Below are 16,935 nucleotides of genomic sequence, written 5' to 3'. Positions count from 1 at the left end.
CACACACACACACACACACACACACACACACACACACACACACACACGAACAAAAGTGAGAGTGAACACACACACACACAAAACACATGTACATGCGCGCACACACACACACACACCCCTACCCCTCCTCTCCCTCCTCTCTGAGGATACAGGAGCAATGATGGCCGGTTAGAAAGTCAACAGAGCAGAATTCTAGGGTTTCTTTTCCAGGTGTGATTTCAACCCTTCCCGGAGATCCCTGCCCCACCCCTTATCTTCTAGATGCTTAGTTATGTTTAAATGGGAACTGGGTGAGGAGAAGGCTGCTCACAAACACAACTTCATGGCTCTTAAGGAGCCATGGCTAAATCGCTATTCTTTAGTATATATTTTCAATTTGACTGGAAATCCCACACAACCTAACAGTCCTTGCCAAACGGGAACTGGAAGGAGGCCCTGCACAGCTTATCTGGGGGATGCACGCTGAGCTTTAATTATCAGGTGATTCAGTGAGCAGGCACGTGTGAGGATTGCTCAGCTGGGATGAAACAACTTCTCAGACACACATCCCGCTGATGGGAACTGACTCCTAACGGGACTTGGCGACAGGAGAGCTTTTCTACCAGCACCAGATGTTTCAGGTCGAGGGCAGAGAGATGTGCCATGAGAAAATAAATTCAAAGGTTTTTGGCTAAAAAACCAAATTAGCAGAAGTCAAGTGTTTTCCATAACTTGTATCTGGGACACTCCAACAAGAATGGGGAGCGGGGAGGAGAAAAAGAACAACTCTTCATTTAAAAAAAATCAGACCTGAATGTTATGAGAAAATGCTTCTCCTTCCACCAGATGATAAAATCACAGTAATCACAACCACGCCATCAGCCTGAGACTTGCTGGTGCCCTCAGTTGGGTTTTTGCCAGTATGTCCCATGTCCAGCCATGGTTTTGGAGACTGCCCGAGTATCTCATCTACCTCGGAACAATTTATCTCAGAAAAGAATGAGAAAGGCACCCAAGCTGCGTGTGACTGCTGCTGGTGCCATCCGCAGGGCTAGGCTGGACAGAGCTTCCTCGCCATCAGGGTCTGCTTCACCAGACTCCACCACTTAAAAGGAATCTCTTGCCTGATGGCAAACCAGAAAATTTAGCTGCAGAAGTTTCCCAGAAAACAATTTCTGGGAAAAGGCCCTTTTCCTATCCCTCTAATAAGACAAACCCTTTCTGAGGATAAGAAATATTTGCTCTCCAACTTCTTACATCCTTTACAAACGTGGCTGCATACGTCTGATGCTCACTGGCAGGGAAAAGGGAAAAAAAAATGTGTAGAAGAGAAAGCAATTTTAAGGTGCTAAAAATATCTTATCTGTAAAGCCTCAGATGATTCAAAGCATCTTTGAATCCTCCCCTGGCTTGCTAAGGATGCTGGGAAAAAGTCAAGTCCCTCAAATATTTCTGAGAAGTATGTGATCATCTTAGGCTTCCAAGTCTCAATTTTACTTTCCTCTGCAAAGTGTGAAGCATAGGGCTTTAAACGACCCCAAATATCCACATTTGCATAGAAATCCTACAAGAAGGAAAGGCAAATTCCACATGATGACATTTAAGGGAGAACAAGTGAAGGGGACATGGGTTTTGGCAGCTCACAACCAAATGTGATAGTCAGATTTCACAATCAGAAACAAATGATTTAGCCCTACTCCTTCCAACCAGGCCAGGCCCTGTGGCCTGGGCACAAACACCACTTCATGAGGATCCTGGCACAAAGACACGGAACAAGTTCCCTTCCTCACTCTCTCCTCCATTTCTCACCACCATTCCTCCTCTAGCAGCTTCTCTGCAGCCCCTGGGTCTGGCCCTGCATGCACTGATCTCTCAGGGGACATGAGCTCATGGGCACCCCCTCTGGTACCTCTTCAGTTCTCTTGGAAGGGAACTGATAAGAGGTGATCTGTTCCCTAAGTTCTTGGTCTAATTACCAGCAGAATAGAAAAAGGCAGCAGAGCCTCTGCTAAAACACAGCAACCATTTTATCTGAACCAGCACAGAGATTTCTCCCCTTTTGTAAACAGAGTTGGCTATAGAATATAGATATAGATATAGATATAGATATTTTATATAATTTGTTTTTTAAATGGGGATCTGACCCTAGCCCAGAGCGAGCATTAGCTTGGGAATTGGGGTTTTGGTTTGTGGGGCTATTTAATTCTTTGTTTGCCCAATTCACAGTTTGAATGCCTGCATGACAGTGTAAAATTCAAAATTAAAAGCCACAGAAAGAAAAACGGTTTGGAACCAAGTTTTTGCCATATTATCTTTTTGCTCGCACAAAGTACAAGGCATTTGTTTTGGGATAGTACTTCACATTCTGTTTCTTGTCCATGAGGCCACCAAAAATGATGAGTTCCCCCCTGCCTTGCACCACTGTGTGCAGACTGGTCTCAGGCGGGCCAACCACAGAACTGCTGTTAAATACTTTCCATTTGACGCGCCCTTTCTCCTTGGTGTCTTTAATGTCTAACACATACATCTGCATGGGCTTGCAGTTCATACTCTGATATAAGGGCTTGCCAACGTTCAGAGACTGTGGTGGATGGTGGCCCAAACGCCGGGCGATAGGAGGTAAGGAGTGTCCGTCCCCCTGGGCAGGCCCTGGGCGTGGGATGGGCACTGTTTCGACACTGCTTATGCTCTGGCTCCCTGGGGAGCCAGGAGAAGACACCAGCGGGGGACTTAGTGCTGCAGGGGCAGGTGGGCCCTTAGAGGAAAGGGCTTTGACAGCTTCCAGGCTCCGCCGGAGAGCGCCTGGGGACACAGCTCCCGTGAGAGCACTGGCCATGTGAGGAGGCGTGTGGACTCCATTGGTCTGCTCTGGAGGATTCCTCACACTCCCCCCAACTGTCCTGGCATCCACACCGTCCATCTGACTGCTGCTAGAAGCAGGTTTTAGATCCCAATTCAAATCCATTGATCCCAATCTTAGGTCTTTCTGATCTGGCAGGGACCCTCGTCGGGGAGCCAAAGAAAGCCCCATTTTTAGGTCATAGCCTTCAGCTGATGATGGGGTACTTGGAGAGACTGCCTGAACAGGGCTGTCCAGGGAGGCCCCACCAACTGCTGCTGCTCCTGGGGATAAATTTCCACCATTGAGGACAGGTGAGCCATCACCCCTGGCGGGGGAAAGGCTCCCTTCTCGGGATCCTGATGGGGTCTGCCTCGGTGCCCTGGGGCGTAAGGTTCCCCAACGACCATTGACGCAAGGCGCTTCATCCATATTCCTTACTGGAGACTGGGAGCGATACTCTCGGGTTTCAGGCACCAGAGCTGGTGGAGTGGCGCTGATGGGAGATGGGCGGGAGTTCAGACTTGGGCTGAGGGGCGCTCTTCCACTGGGAGCCTGGCTGAAAACCACCACACACTGGCCCACCTAAAAGACAAAGGAATACTGATCAACTCTGCTACTGAGCCCAACAGAATGGAATAATGGACTGAATCTCCTTACAGGAAATTTAACACAAATAAATGTGAGATTCTACAGAAGTTAAAAAAACCCAACCAACCAGCTGTAGAAGGAGAAGATGGGGAGGTATGGCTCAAGCCCAGCTAGTCCTTTCTGCCTCTCATTCCTAAAGCCCCATGACAAAGGCCAGGTAACAGGAAACCTCATCAAAGGCTACAACCACAGCTCAGGTGAAACCTATATGGAAATTTTAATATACTACAAGCCAAGCCAAGAGCCTGCCCCAGACAGCGTCCAGAACACGGGAGGTGGCTGTTCCATTGTCTTCTGCCCTGACTGGACTGCACCTTCAAAATGGTGCTGGGCACAGTCTGGGTACCACAAGGGAGAACTGGACTAGATCAGGATGGCCCCCAGACCATGTCAAAGGAGGACTCGTTGAGAGAACTGGGGACATTTAGTTTAGAGAAGAAAGACACAATCATTGTCTTTAATTACTTGGAAATTAATGGAAGGGGGATTATTAGACAAGTTCTGCTTGGTCTTCAGGTCAGAACGAAGAGTAAGCAAGAAAGGGAGGTTTCAGAGGCAAGTTTACATCGACAGAAGGAAACATTCCCTAGAGCTTTCCAAAAGTGAAACAGGTTGCCTCAGGAGGCAGTGGATTCATCTGGCATTGGTTAAAAAGAGAAAAGTACATCAGTGGAAGAGAACAGACATAGAAGAACCAGAAACAATTAAATTCAATAAACCAGTGTCCAATAAACTAGGAAAGATAACTTACTTAGGAAAGAACTCCCTATCTGATAAAAACTGTTGGGAAAACTGAAAAGCAGTGTGGCAGAAATAAGGCTTAGACCAACACTATACAACATAGTCTGTGATAAACAAAAAGGACACCTGACTTTAATATTAAAATTATACCAATCAAAAAATTAAAAGAGGCAGGTCATATACCTTTTACAGCTATGGGTAGGAGATATATTCTGACCCAAACAAGGGACAGAGGCAATTACAAAAGAAAAAAGATTCAATTACATGAAACTGAAAAGCTTCTAAACAAACAAAATTAAGGTACCTAGGATGAGAAGGGAATTAGAGAAATAGGAGGAAAATCTTGGTATCAAATTTCTTACAATTTAGTATCCTAGATAAAGAAACAACTAACATTAAAAGTCGTTCCCCAACAATCAAAGGATATAAACAGTTCTAAAAAGAATTTCAAATTCCTTAACAATTATTTATAGAATCACTACTAATAAGAGAAATGAAATCAAAACCCTGAGGGTTTCATCTCAGACCCAGCAAACTGGCAAAGATGACAAAAGATGGGAGAGCCCATGCTGGAGGAGTTGTGGGGAGACAGGCATGCAGTGCACGGCTAGTGGAGCTGTGAATCAGCACTACAGAGTATGGTGGAAAGAATGTGTAATTATGCAAATAAAGTGACTAAAATGTCCATACCTCTTGACTCAGATTCTACCACTAGGCAGAGACCCCAGTAAGAAGTTCCCCTACACACCAGAATATTTATAGCAGCACTTTTTGTGGTGGCAAAGAACTGAGTAATAAAGTAGATGCCCTAGTAGAACGGCTAAACCATTGTGGTAATGAATGAACTAGAAAGTCACTGCACTTGAGAAATGACAAATATAAAGAAGGACGAAAAGTTTTAAACGGACCCCTGCTGAGCAATGTCAGCACAGCCAAGAAAATAACATAGGTGACAACAACAATGTAAATGGAAAGAGCCACCACAAAAAAAAAAACCACCAAAAGTAAAAGTTGTGAAATTATAAATAACAAAAGAGAGAGGCCAAGACTAGAGATGAGAAGCCACCTCCAGTACGAGGTGGAAGGCTGTAAGAGCACAACACCACACGTGTTTTACGACTTTTTCAGCATGCTGACTAGTTTTGCTGATTTTTTCTTTCTTCTTTTTTTCCCACTAAATTGACACAGCTCCATGGGTGGGAAAGGAAAAGGAACACCAAGAAAAATCATGGTGATATAAAAAAAAAAAAGCATCAATAAAAAAATTTTAAAGAAGGTAATGGGCTCCCTTTTCATTGGAGGTATTCAAGCAGAAGATGAATTACCACTTGTTGTTTGTCCTTCGTTTTTGGAGAGGACCTCGACCTCAGGGAGGTGATGCCACATGCTTGCAAGTGAACTGTATTTAAGTGAGGCAGGGCTGTGCAAGGCCACCAGACTCACTCTCACATCTGGAGCTGTCTGGGTCCAGTGGCCAGATCAGGATGTCTGGAGATGGCTCCCATGACCACTTACAGGGATACTACAGAAGGGAGTCTTGTCACGCTGTGGGTAAGGCCAGGATGACTTGGAGAGTCTACGGTACTACGCTTAGGAAATACATGTTCTTTCATGAGTCAGCGTCAGTGTGTGCTCCTTCTGCTGTGATGAAATCAAAGCAGCATCTATAGGAGAGCTGTTGCAGGGCTAGGATTAGAGCCCATCCATCTATCTACCTAGTGACAGAGAGAGCCTACAAGACAACCTGAGTGTACTGAGAACTTACTTCTCCCACAGATGTCCTCAAACTCTCCCTCCCACGTGTTGGTCCCTTCCCAGGCTTACCCGGCAGGCCGGGTGGCACCACAGCTCTGGGGCTCCATGGTCTTCATTCTCTACCCTGAGGGGCTGCCAGGTCCAGGGGCTGGAGTGCATGTGCAGTAACCAGGCATCCTTAAACAGCTGTAAGGAAAAAACCCAGACATGACTGCAGCTCAGGCTGTTGAGAGATATTTCATGAAGAGGCACACAGCACAGAGGTCACAGGACTACAGACACACATCTTCACAAAGAGTCAACAAATTCTAAGTCAAAGACACCCGCTTTATGACTCATGAACCAAAGATGATCAAAATTTCAAGTCTTGCCCAATTCAACAAACACTTGCAAAACCCCTTACTGTGTACAAGACACTGTTATGCATGGTGTTTGTGAAACAAAGGGGAAAAAAAGTCTCAAGTACAGGAGAAAAGAGTCAGCCACCTGAGTTCAGACTACAGTTTCCATTAACAATCACTCCTAAAAAAAAAACACTAAGAGTTGTCCGGTGGGCCAGGAGAGGAGCTCTGCCCAAGGCCAGGATGGCAATCTGGCATCTCCTCTGTTCAGTGGTCTCCCAGCTATTACCTTGCTATCTCTCAGCTGTCAGTGAAGCCCCAAAGGGATGCTCACTAGCAGATTTCCCTAAGGAAGTAAGATGAAGGAACATCATAGACTAAGATGAGGACAAAGTTCTCCCAGTGGCTTGAGGTCTAAGAAGCATGTTTCCAAACCATTCCCAAAGCAGTTGGTTCTTAGGCAGTGTTCCCTGTACTTACTGCATTTGGGCCACCACATCCTCCAAGGATCAGGATAGTTTCATCATCTATGACAATCTGGAAGAGCCAAAGGAAGATGGGAAGAGAAGAAATTTAAAATAATCTTCTAAACACGTAATAATAAACACACAAGGTGTTATGCCTTAGTGGTATGCACTTACTACCCAAATCACTCCCAAAACAGAAAATTGACCACTCTGGTTGCTAATATCCCCTAAAGTTCCCCATAATAATAAAAACTCCAGTTACTTAATGTAAACAAATTACTGATGATTCACTTGATACCAGAAACCCAGAACCGCGAAGGCCTTCTTACTTAACAGGTATCTGAAAGGAATCTGCTCTACCATGGCCCTAACAAGTCACTCAACTGCTGTTCAAAAAGTCCATCAAAGGGAAACTAGGAAATTTTTCCTCATATTTAAGTAAAATATGCCTCCTTACAACCATTTTTTGGGTTGGTCATATTTTAGAATAGAAGTGCATGTCACATACAGTGAAGCCTCTCTTGCCAAAAGTAATAAGCGAACCCAAGGCTTTAGGAGAGGCAAAATCAACACCAACTATAAACAAGCAAGATCCATTAGGAGCTGGAAATTAAATGCAAGCAGAAGAGAACAATGAATTCTCCTCTGCTGAAGGCACATTATAATTGTGTGGTACTGCTTTGAGATCCCTTTCCCCTCCCCCGACTTCTTCCACCCTTGCTCCAACCAAAATATGCTGTGGAATTTGTTCAAGAATAACTGTAACTACTAGGCACCTGAGACTGGCCACCTCGAGGGTGAGGGCTGGGGCCAGAGACATTAGGCTTGGACCAGGCCCATTGCTCGAGGTCGAGGACCCAAACATCATTGCTCCTAGAAGATAAGAACACAATCACAAGGCTGATTATACAAGGCCACATAGAGTCCCTCTTCACTAGCTAGTAGAATGAGTGGGACCGGCACCCCTGAGCAAGCCGGTTACACAGGTGAGTATCTCAGCTGAGCACAGAGAGTCAGAGCTAAGGTGGCTGGAGAACACATAAACCATCCCCACATTTTTTAGAGATGGAAAAGGAGGCTAGAAAGAAGGGTATTTTTTCCAGTGTCACTCAAGCCTTTGACCCTGATATCCAGTTCAGCACTCTCTCCATGACATGAAGTTGCTTCTTTCTGAGACAAGCTCTATTCACTAACTAATATGCAAAGGAACTTACTCAAGAGCAGGGTAAATGATTATTCTCCCTAAGAAGCTTTTGAATGAGTCCAAACTATTTCTTTTAAAGGTAAAGGCCAGAAGAAGGAAAATTAAAACAGCCAAACACCAGGCTCTATCTCCTTCTAGGAACTCTAAGGACTCAACGACAATTTCACAAAGATGAAAGAAGGCCAAATGGGCACAGAGCAGAGGGCACCTCAACAGAACACTCTGGCATGAAACCTTTACAGTAAAGGTTGTCTTGCTACAAGCAGCAATTTCCATTTTATTATGATTAACCACCTCTAGAGTAGCCTGCTTCTTGAATTCATAGGATCACAGAATTAGACTAGAAGGAATTTTAGGGGACATCTACTAACCCTCTTGTATTACTGATGAGGAAACTGAAGCCCAGAGAGAAGTTAGGTGACTTGACCAAGGTCACACCAGTAACCAGTAGCAGGGCTAGAATTTGAACGCAAGTCCTCTGACTCAGAACTCTCTCCACTGCATCACACTACCTTCCTCATATTAATGTAAAAAACTTGAAATAAGTTACAATGACTTTCCTGAATACATAAGGATGAGTTGAATAACCTCTCCATGGGTTGGCTCAATATGTAAAGATGGGAACGTGCCTGCCTTGGGTGACATTTCTAGCTGGCATGGGGTGACAGTAAGAGGGGGGAGAGCCCTTTCTAGAATGGTTTTACTTCTGGAAATTTCACAACACACCAGGCAGAGTTGCTGAAGTGCTCCTGGAGCTGGCAGTCACTGGCAGAAAGAATAAGGTGCTTAGATTCCACTGTCTCTTGGTCCTGGACTAGGGGTGGGGAACCTGCAGCCTCAGGGCCACATGTGGCCCTCTAGGTCCTCAAGTGTGGCCCTCTGACTAAATCTAGACTTCACAGAACAAAACCCCTTAACAAAAGGATTTATTCTGCAAAACCTGGACTCAGTCAAAAGGCTGCATCCAAGGACCTAGAAGGTCACATGCGGCCTCGAGGCCGCAGGTTCCCCACCCCTGAGCTAGACTATGTCCTACATACAGTAATAGGGAAGAGGAGACACAGGAAGCTTTAATAAAGATGACCACATCTTCTTCCCTCTTATCCTTTCCAATCAGCCTCCTCGAGGCTCAGTGAGTTCCTACCTATCCTTTTAAGCCCTATTCAAACTCTGCCCATCTCCATAAAGCCTCCCCATCCCATCTTAGGTGACAAAACTGAACCTCACAAAGAAACTCAAGGACCTAACCATAACACATAAGAGGAAGAGATGATACCCAGGGCCGTGTCTTATCCTTGTACCCCCTGCCCCCCAGGAGACCCTATTTTATTGAGACTGTACTCCTCCCCTAGTGCTACACACAGTGCTCTCTCTACACCCAGGATGCACTTAGTAAGTGAACTGAACTGTCAAGAATCTCTGCCCTATGGTCCTCTTGTACTTACTGCACAAAATCAGAGGGACCTTGGAGACGACTGTGTCCAATCTCCTCTTTTTACAGAAAAGGACACTGAGGCTCAGAGAAGGACATGCCCTGGCCAGAGCCACACAGAGAGTGTCCATTCTTCGTGACCCCAAGAACAGGCTCTGTGCACTGGATGACTTCACTGCCCCTATACCCAAAGCTGAGATCAGTCCAAGTGCTTTCAGAACAGTGTGAAGAGAAAACTCCCAGTACAGATCATTCTGACTGATGAAACAAGCCGCACACACTTACATTTGCCGGGATCCTAAGGAACCACCAAAGACAATCATCTTGTCTTCTATCACACAGGAGGAGTGGCCTGCCATAGGTGGGGGGCCATGTGTCGTTACTATGCAATTCCACCTATTGAAAGATGACAGAAAGGAATCAAGATATCTAAGTTCAAACACCCAAAGCCATCATCTCCTATCATATTCCTTAAACCTAAATCTAGATTCTTATTGTAGGCAGTTCATTTGAAATGTCCATGTAGCTCCCAATGCTTTCAAACCTGTTTGCTGAATGAGTCCTACAATGAACAAGGAGCAACTTTTCCTCATTTTACCTTGACGAATCAATCATACAACATTTAACAAGCATTCCTGTGAAAGAGGCCCGGGCTCAACTCATTATGGAGAAAGGAGATTGTTTTCATTTGCTAAGGAAAAAATTTTCAAGCTGTTAGGAGTCTGGGGACTAGAGGTAGCAATTACTCCTACTTTTGCATTACAAGAAATATTTGTTAATCTCAAATGGCAATTATCCACATACTTGGGTCACTGTTCTTTTTTTATTTTAAAAATTATGTTATTTTATTTTTATCATCTTCATTTGCAAATATACTTCTTTCCCTCCCCAGAAAGCTACTCTTTATAACACGGAATTTTTTAAATGGGGGGATGGGCAGTTCAGCCAAACTAACCAATACATCAGCTAACAGTTCAATGCAATGTTCCCCACCCACAGTCCTTGACCTCTACCAAGAAGGGGGTGAATCTCCTCTCTTCTTTGGGGAAACATGGGTTCTGCTTTAATTGTGGCCATGCACACAGCTGTACTCATTCTGTCTACTGTTTTCCTGGTGCTGGCTCTTTTACTGCATCAGTTCATGTAAATATTCCCAAGACCCTCTGATATCTTCCTATTGAGAATTTCTTACAGTAAAGTAATATTCCATTCATTCAAGTACAAAATCTGTTTAGCCCTTCCTCATTGTTAAAGCTTTCAGAGGAAGAGGTTCCAAAACTGCAATCAAAGGCTCTCCTCTGCAATGCTTACCAATTTTTAGAGGGTGAGTAAGTGTGTATTTCATCAAAGAACCTCTCAGGTTGGTGCAGAGGATAAGGGCTCGGCCGTGTCCAACCCCCAAACAACACAAGCAAGTCCTTGTACACCACTAGAGTGGCTCCAGCTTTAGGGGAGGGATAAGAACCTAGAAGGAATCAAAAACAGTAGAGTTAGAGAACGATGTCTTCTCATAAACAGTGTTCAAGTTTTTCGTGGATCATCTTGCCCCTGAAAAGAGAAAAGTGGAATTTATGCCCCAAAGCCCAAAAAAACAGGAAGATGAAACTGAGTTTTGAGGCACCAAGAGAAAATCAAACTGTGTATCTTTGTAATTACCCAAAGCCTGGAAGCAGATCTCATTTGTGGGCAAAAACATCTGTCAGTCGGTGATAGGAAATTACTGGCTTTCTAATAATTGCTTAGGTACTAAGTAAAAAACAGTAATTACCTCAAAACATCTAGTAACTTTTTGTCTATGGAGGTTGGAGTTAAAATGCTAATACAACTAGCTTTATTCACATCAAAATGAGTTGGAAACAAAGGAAGTAAACATTGCATGCTTTATTTTCAAGAAATATAAAATATTTAAGTATACTGTCATGTTTGGTTATGGAATAAGGATGATTAATAGGGAATGTTATCAGTAACCAAGATGGAACATAGACCAAGGATATTTATGTCTTATATGGTTCAAGGCAGTCACTGCCCAACCTCCAAAACAAGGGAGAAATTTGTGCAAATTGCTTCATAAATCAGTGTTAATACCAAGCAATGAGATTTTAGTTATAGCCTGTAAAGAAGACAGGTACCTGCTGCTAGCTCAGGACAAATCTTCAAGGATTCCTAAAGACACCTTGGTCTCAAGATTCAGAGATGAAATAGGTTCTCTTCATTTGTAATTGGTCTATTTCTTACTGAGGTTTTCCCAACAAGTGCCAAAATGATTAGAAATCTATTTTGTTTCCCTAAACTTTTGGTATAATGACTTCCTTAAAAACAAAATCTTGCTGAGTTTTTCTCCTTGAAATAATCATATAGGCCTGATCTTTTTAAGAGGTAACAAGGAAAGCAATACTTTGTAAGCCAGGAGTGTCAAACTCCAGAAGTCAAAAAGAGATTAAATGTAATTGGGAAATATTTAACAAAATAAATAAAAATACAATACAACACAGATAATGTTAATTTGTGGGTTTTGAAGTCATTATGGATCCTGCAGGGCCTATTTGAGTCTGATACCACTGATCTAAACTGACTAAATTTGCCATAAATGTCAAGAATCCTCTAAATTAATGCTTCAATTAAATTGCCTCCAAAGACTCAGATGACTGTGGAGAATGGGAAAGAAGGGACATACAGTAGAAAATGGATGTCCTTCCCGCTACACTGTTCCAAGAGAAGCAAAGTTCCTTTCTTAGGAACTTTGAATGTGACAGGACATGAGATGATCCATTTCTAAAATCTTAAATGAAATAGGCACAAAAGTGATGTGAACTGGATTTAATGCGATAGAATCTGGGTAGTTCTGACATTCCCCATCTTTTGGTGACCTTGTCTGTGTGAGTTCTCCATAAAATAGTCTTTTAGGTAAGTGTAGGTTTGACAATCAAACAACATGGCCAGCCCATCGGAGTTGTGCCTGCTGAAACAGTCTGAATGCTTGGCAGTTTAGTTCGAGAAAGGACCTCAGTGTCTGGTACCTTATCCTGCCAGGTAATCTTCAGAATCTTTCTAAGACAGTTCAAATGGAAGTGATTCAGTTTCCCAGCATGGTGCTGGTAGACTGTCCAGGCTTCACAGGCATGCAACAATGAGGTCAGCACCACGGCTCTGTAGACCTTCAGTAGCAGTCAGTAATTACTCTAATACTGACTAATAGTAGTTAGTCTAATAATCGGTAGTCAATAAATGGCAGTCAGTCTAACACCTCTTCTCTCCCAACACCTTCCTTCAAAGCCTCCCAAACACTGAGCTAGGTCTGGCAATGCAAGGGTCAACCTCACTATCAATGTTTACACCCCTGGAAAGTACACTGCCAAGGTAAGTGAGCTTATCCACAGCATTAGAAACTTTTCCATGTGCTGGAACAAATGGCTCCACATATTGGTGCTGTGGTGCTGGCTGATGAAGCATCCATGTTTCCTTGGTGTTAATAGTGAAGCCAAAATGAGCAAAAGCCGCAGAGAAACAATCCCTACTTTGCTGCACCTCTGCTTCAGGGGCTACACTGAGTAGAGAGCACAATCTTCCGGAGAAGATGAGATATAACGGGCTTATAGAGGACTTGGCCTTGGGAAGGAGAAGGGCTAACTCTTCACATGAGACAAAGTGAAGGAGAAGATAGTGGGGGAAAAAGATTGTGAGATGGGGGGGGGGGGAGAGAAAACAAGAGATCTCAGTAAATGGCCCCCATGTTTTTTAGTGTAATATGAGGCAAGATCCTCAGCTACAAGTGTGGGGAGAAGAGGGATGCTATAGAAAGCTTGAGGAGGGAAGAAACGGTTTGGAAGAGTTGCTATGATGAGTGAATGGATTAAGGAGAAGGGGAAAGAATGTCTTGGTCCTGTGAGGGCTCAATTAAGATTATGTAACATAAATTTGTAGTAGAACCAGTTGACACAGTTTCATGATTTGCTCCACCTTTGTTCAATGGCATGAGAAAAGTAGTGAAAATAACAGGTGATGGTAGTAATCCAATGTTGGGACTTGCACAAGAAATGACTGGTGATAAAGTGCCCATTGTGCTTTAGGTGGCAGGGAGATAGCAGAGGGAACCATTTAAAATATTTTAATATCCTAAAAAGTATGAGATCACCTAGCTTTGTGCCAAGGAAACAATTAGAATTTACATACCACTTTAAGATTTTAAAAGTGTTTTCCTCACAACAATGTGAGGAAATAGATAGATAATGCAAGTATTATTCCCCATTTTATAGATAAGGAAACAAGCTCTGAAAAAATGAAATGATTTGTCCAAGATCACACAGCAAATAAGTATCTAAGGTTAGATTTTAACCCAAGTCTCCTCATCTAGCACTCTTTTAATGATCTCTGAATCATAGCTGGAAGGAACCTCAATGGCCATCAATAAATAAATAAACATTTATTAAGCACCTATTACAGTGTGTGGTCACTGGGAATACAAAAGGAGACAAAACAGTCCCTTCCTTCACAGATCTTACAATCTAATGGAGAAGAGGAGGTGCAAACAAATATATACAAAATAAGCTATATTATAGGATAAATAGGAAATAATTAACTAGAAGTCACTAGAATTAAGAAGGGTTGAGGGAAAGTTCCTGTACAAAGTGGGATTTTAGGTGGGACTTAAATCCAGGGAGGTCTGCAGTAGTAGCAGAGAAGGGAGCGCCTTCCAGGCACAAAGGACAGTCAGAGAAAAGGCCCAGAGTCAAGATATGGAATGTCTTGTTTTGTGGAACAAAAGGCCCAGTATCACTGCATGGAAGAGTACATGGGAAGTAAGGTGTAAAAAGATCAGGAAGACCTCTCAATGCCAAACAGAGGATTTTGTGTTTGATCCTGGATGCAATAGGGAGTCATAGGAGTTTACTGAGTAGAGAGGTGACAGGATCAAACCTGTGCTTTAGAGATCATCTAATCTAGACTGAACCTCAACAGGAAGTAATTCTAAAATGTCTCACGACTACACTTAAGTAGATATATTATAGACGACAAGGTTCTTGTAGGAGTAGCAATGTAGTATATAGTAATGAAAACGAAAATAAGGGAGACAGATGATGTGGAGTCTAGTACTGTCCATTCTATGAACTATATGATCTTGGATAAGTAACATTTTTTGTCTTTCTGGTCCTTAGAACCTCAGAGGCCATCTAAATCAACTCATCTATGAACATGAATTTCCTCTACTATACTACAGGCCAGGAGTCATTCAACTTCCATCTAAAGAATTCTAATTACTTACTACCTGATGAGCTGAGACCTACACAGAATGAGTTGTTTAATGACAGTTTGGATGGAGATTAAGTACTGTGGCAACAACAGACCCTGCATAATCATGATAATAATGTGATGAAATTCGGCTCCCAAACCCAAAAAATCCTACAAAAGGTCCTGCACTAATTAAGGAAATAGAATAGGCTAATGTTCAAAATGATAAATCCGCTGGACTTCTGAGGGCAATCTAAGTAATATACAGGCTCAAAACAAAACAAAATTTTAAGAACAGTGCATATACACACACAAATGAACATGCCAATCTTTATCAAGGGCCATGGTTGCAAAAAGTTGGGGAAAAAATTGTTTTATAGTTTAAAAAAAAGCCACATAAGAATATTCCCAATAGAAGAGATTACCTACATGTGCTCCACTTCCCAAACCAATCAATAGTCTCCCAACCTCACCCCAGATAGAATACAGGTGCCATATTTCAAAATAGAACAAAAACTAATGAGACAGATGTGGGAAACTGAAAAATCAGACTGGCATTCTACACAACTAATATTTTAGAAAAATCACTAATTGGTTTTGATATGTCCCAAGATTTCTGCCTCTCTATGAAACCAGAGAAAGGCTTTCACACATGAACAACTGTGGTGGGACAGCATTAGATGGCGTTTATTGAGAGTCTGATAAAACTGTGAAGCAATTCCACATTCTGCTTTGGTTTCTCTGCTACACTCCCCCCATCTTGCATTCTCAAACATCCTGGGCCTGGAAAACCATCTGATAACAAGATTTAACAAGCAGCTATCCCATGACCTATATACCATTTACATGACTGAAGTTGCTCTTTCAACCTTTCTATACATTCCATGTACTTGAATCACAAGAGAGTCAAATCTGAGGTGGGAGGTGAAATGAAAAGGGGAAATCTCGACAAACTGCATCATTCTACAAAAGACTTGTTCCAGAAACTAAGTGGATGTCCATCAACTGGAGAATGGCTGAATAAATTCTGGCATATGAATGTGATGCAATATTATTATGCCTTAAGAAATGACAAGTATGATGAATTCAGAGAAACCAGGAAGATGTGTGTGAACTAATAACAGAGTGAAATAAGCCCAAATGGGAGAACAACTTACATGACTGACCCCAATGATCCATCCAACCCAATCCATAAACACAGATTAAGTGCTGACTATGTGCTAGACACTGTGTTAAGTACTGGGGACACAATTAATAAAAAGATAGTCCCTACCCTCAAGGAGCTTACAGTTTTAAAGGGTGAAACAATACATAAAACATGGGGTGCAGTCATGGGATATAACATAAAGCATTTTGTAGATTTGTGGGTTATCAATGGAATCTTAATTCTCCTCAGAACAATTTGTTCCATGATTCACAACCACTTCACTAGAATACTAGTGTTAAGAGAGTGGCTTCTGCAACATAAAGCAGCTAAGAGTCACTGAAAATTCTGCTCAATTTGCCTTATGAGATTCAGTCCAATTTCATTACATAATGCTTCTCTGGACTCCAGATTGAAATAAAACAACATAAAATATGGTACAGAACAAAGCAGGGGCATCAAACTCAAAAAGAAATGACTATCACTCACTAACCTCTACATGAGGAGCCTAACTGGTCACATACTGACTTAGAAAACTACAAATTAACCTTATCTATGTTTTATTGCATTTTTATTTATTTTGTTAAATAGTTCCCAATTACATTTTAATCTGGTCCAGTGAGACTGTTGTAGGCCCACATGTCTGGTGCAAAAGACACTGGATTGGGGGTCAAAAGATTTAGGTTTGAATTCTAGCTCTGCTACTAGGTACAACCTTAGTGCTAAATCACTTAAGCTCTCTAGACTTTAGTTGAATTAGAGCATTTCTAAGTTTCCTTCAAGCTTTAAATCATGTGAAAAAGTCCTTCAACATATATTATTGGGAGTGGTAAATTATCAAAAGGAACATTGTCCTTTTATCTCCTAGCAATAGTCAAAAGAACAGGTAGCAAAGCCCATCTCCTTCCATCCTCGGCCCTTGGCTGCTTACAGTTTCTGTCTGAACTGTATGAATTCAGCAAATATCAGCTCAGTGCTTACTAGTGGAACACACAGGGATGAGTCTCACAGTTTAGAATCCCTCCTTCATACTTTGCCCTTCATGTACCTTATAAGGCTAGACTAGATTGACTCTATGACTGCCCAATTCTTAGACCCTATGATTATTGGCTCTCCCATGCAAGACTGCTCCCTGGATTTTTCTAGGAAGCACATT

General features: G+C 42.5%; 1 protein-coding gene across 1 annotated transcript in view; it reads right to left on the bottom strand.

Annotated features, from left to right (window-relative positions):
* Window positions 1-2,276: 2,276 nt before the first annotated feature.
* FBXO42 (F-box protein 42) overlaps window positions 2,277-16,935 on the bottom strand; it is a 102,970-nt gene continuing 88,311 nt past the window's right edge. The window contains exons 5-10 of the mRNA XM_069079136.1: window positions 10,721-10,874; window positions 9,695-9,805; window positions 7,550-7,646; window positions 6,787-6,843; window positions 6,035-6,151; window positions 2,277-3,403 (exon numbers count right to left, since the gene is read on the bottom strand). Coding sequence (XP_068935237.1) covers window positions 2,288-3,403; window positions 6,035-6,151; window positions 6,787-6,843; window positions 7,550-7,646; window positions 9,695-9,805; window positions 10,721-10,874 — 1,652 coding nt within the window. The 3' untranslated portion in view covers window positions 2,277-2,287. The remainder of the gene's footprint in view (window positions 3,404-6,034; window positions 6,152-6,786; window positions 6,844-7,549; window positions 7,647-9,694; window positions 9,806-10,720; window positions 10,875-16,935) is intronic.

The sequence above is a fragment of the Petaurus breviceps genome, unplaced genomic scaffold, assembly GCF_028583685.1.
Source record: "Petaurus breviceps papuanus isolate PSGF00001 unplaced genomic scaffold, PetGlider_PUasm1.0 91041, whole genome shotgun sequence".
Taxonomy (NCBI): Eukaryota; Metazoa; Chordata; class Mammalia; order Diprotodontia; family Petauridae; genus Petaurus; species Petaurus breviceps.
The sequence above is the reverse complement of the archived record's forward strand: the minus strand, read 5'-3'. Positions and strand labels throughout refer to the sequence as shown.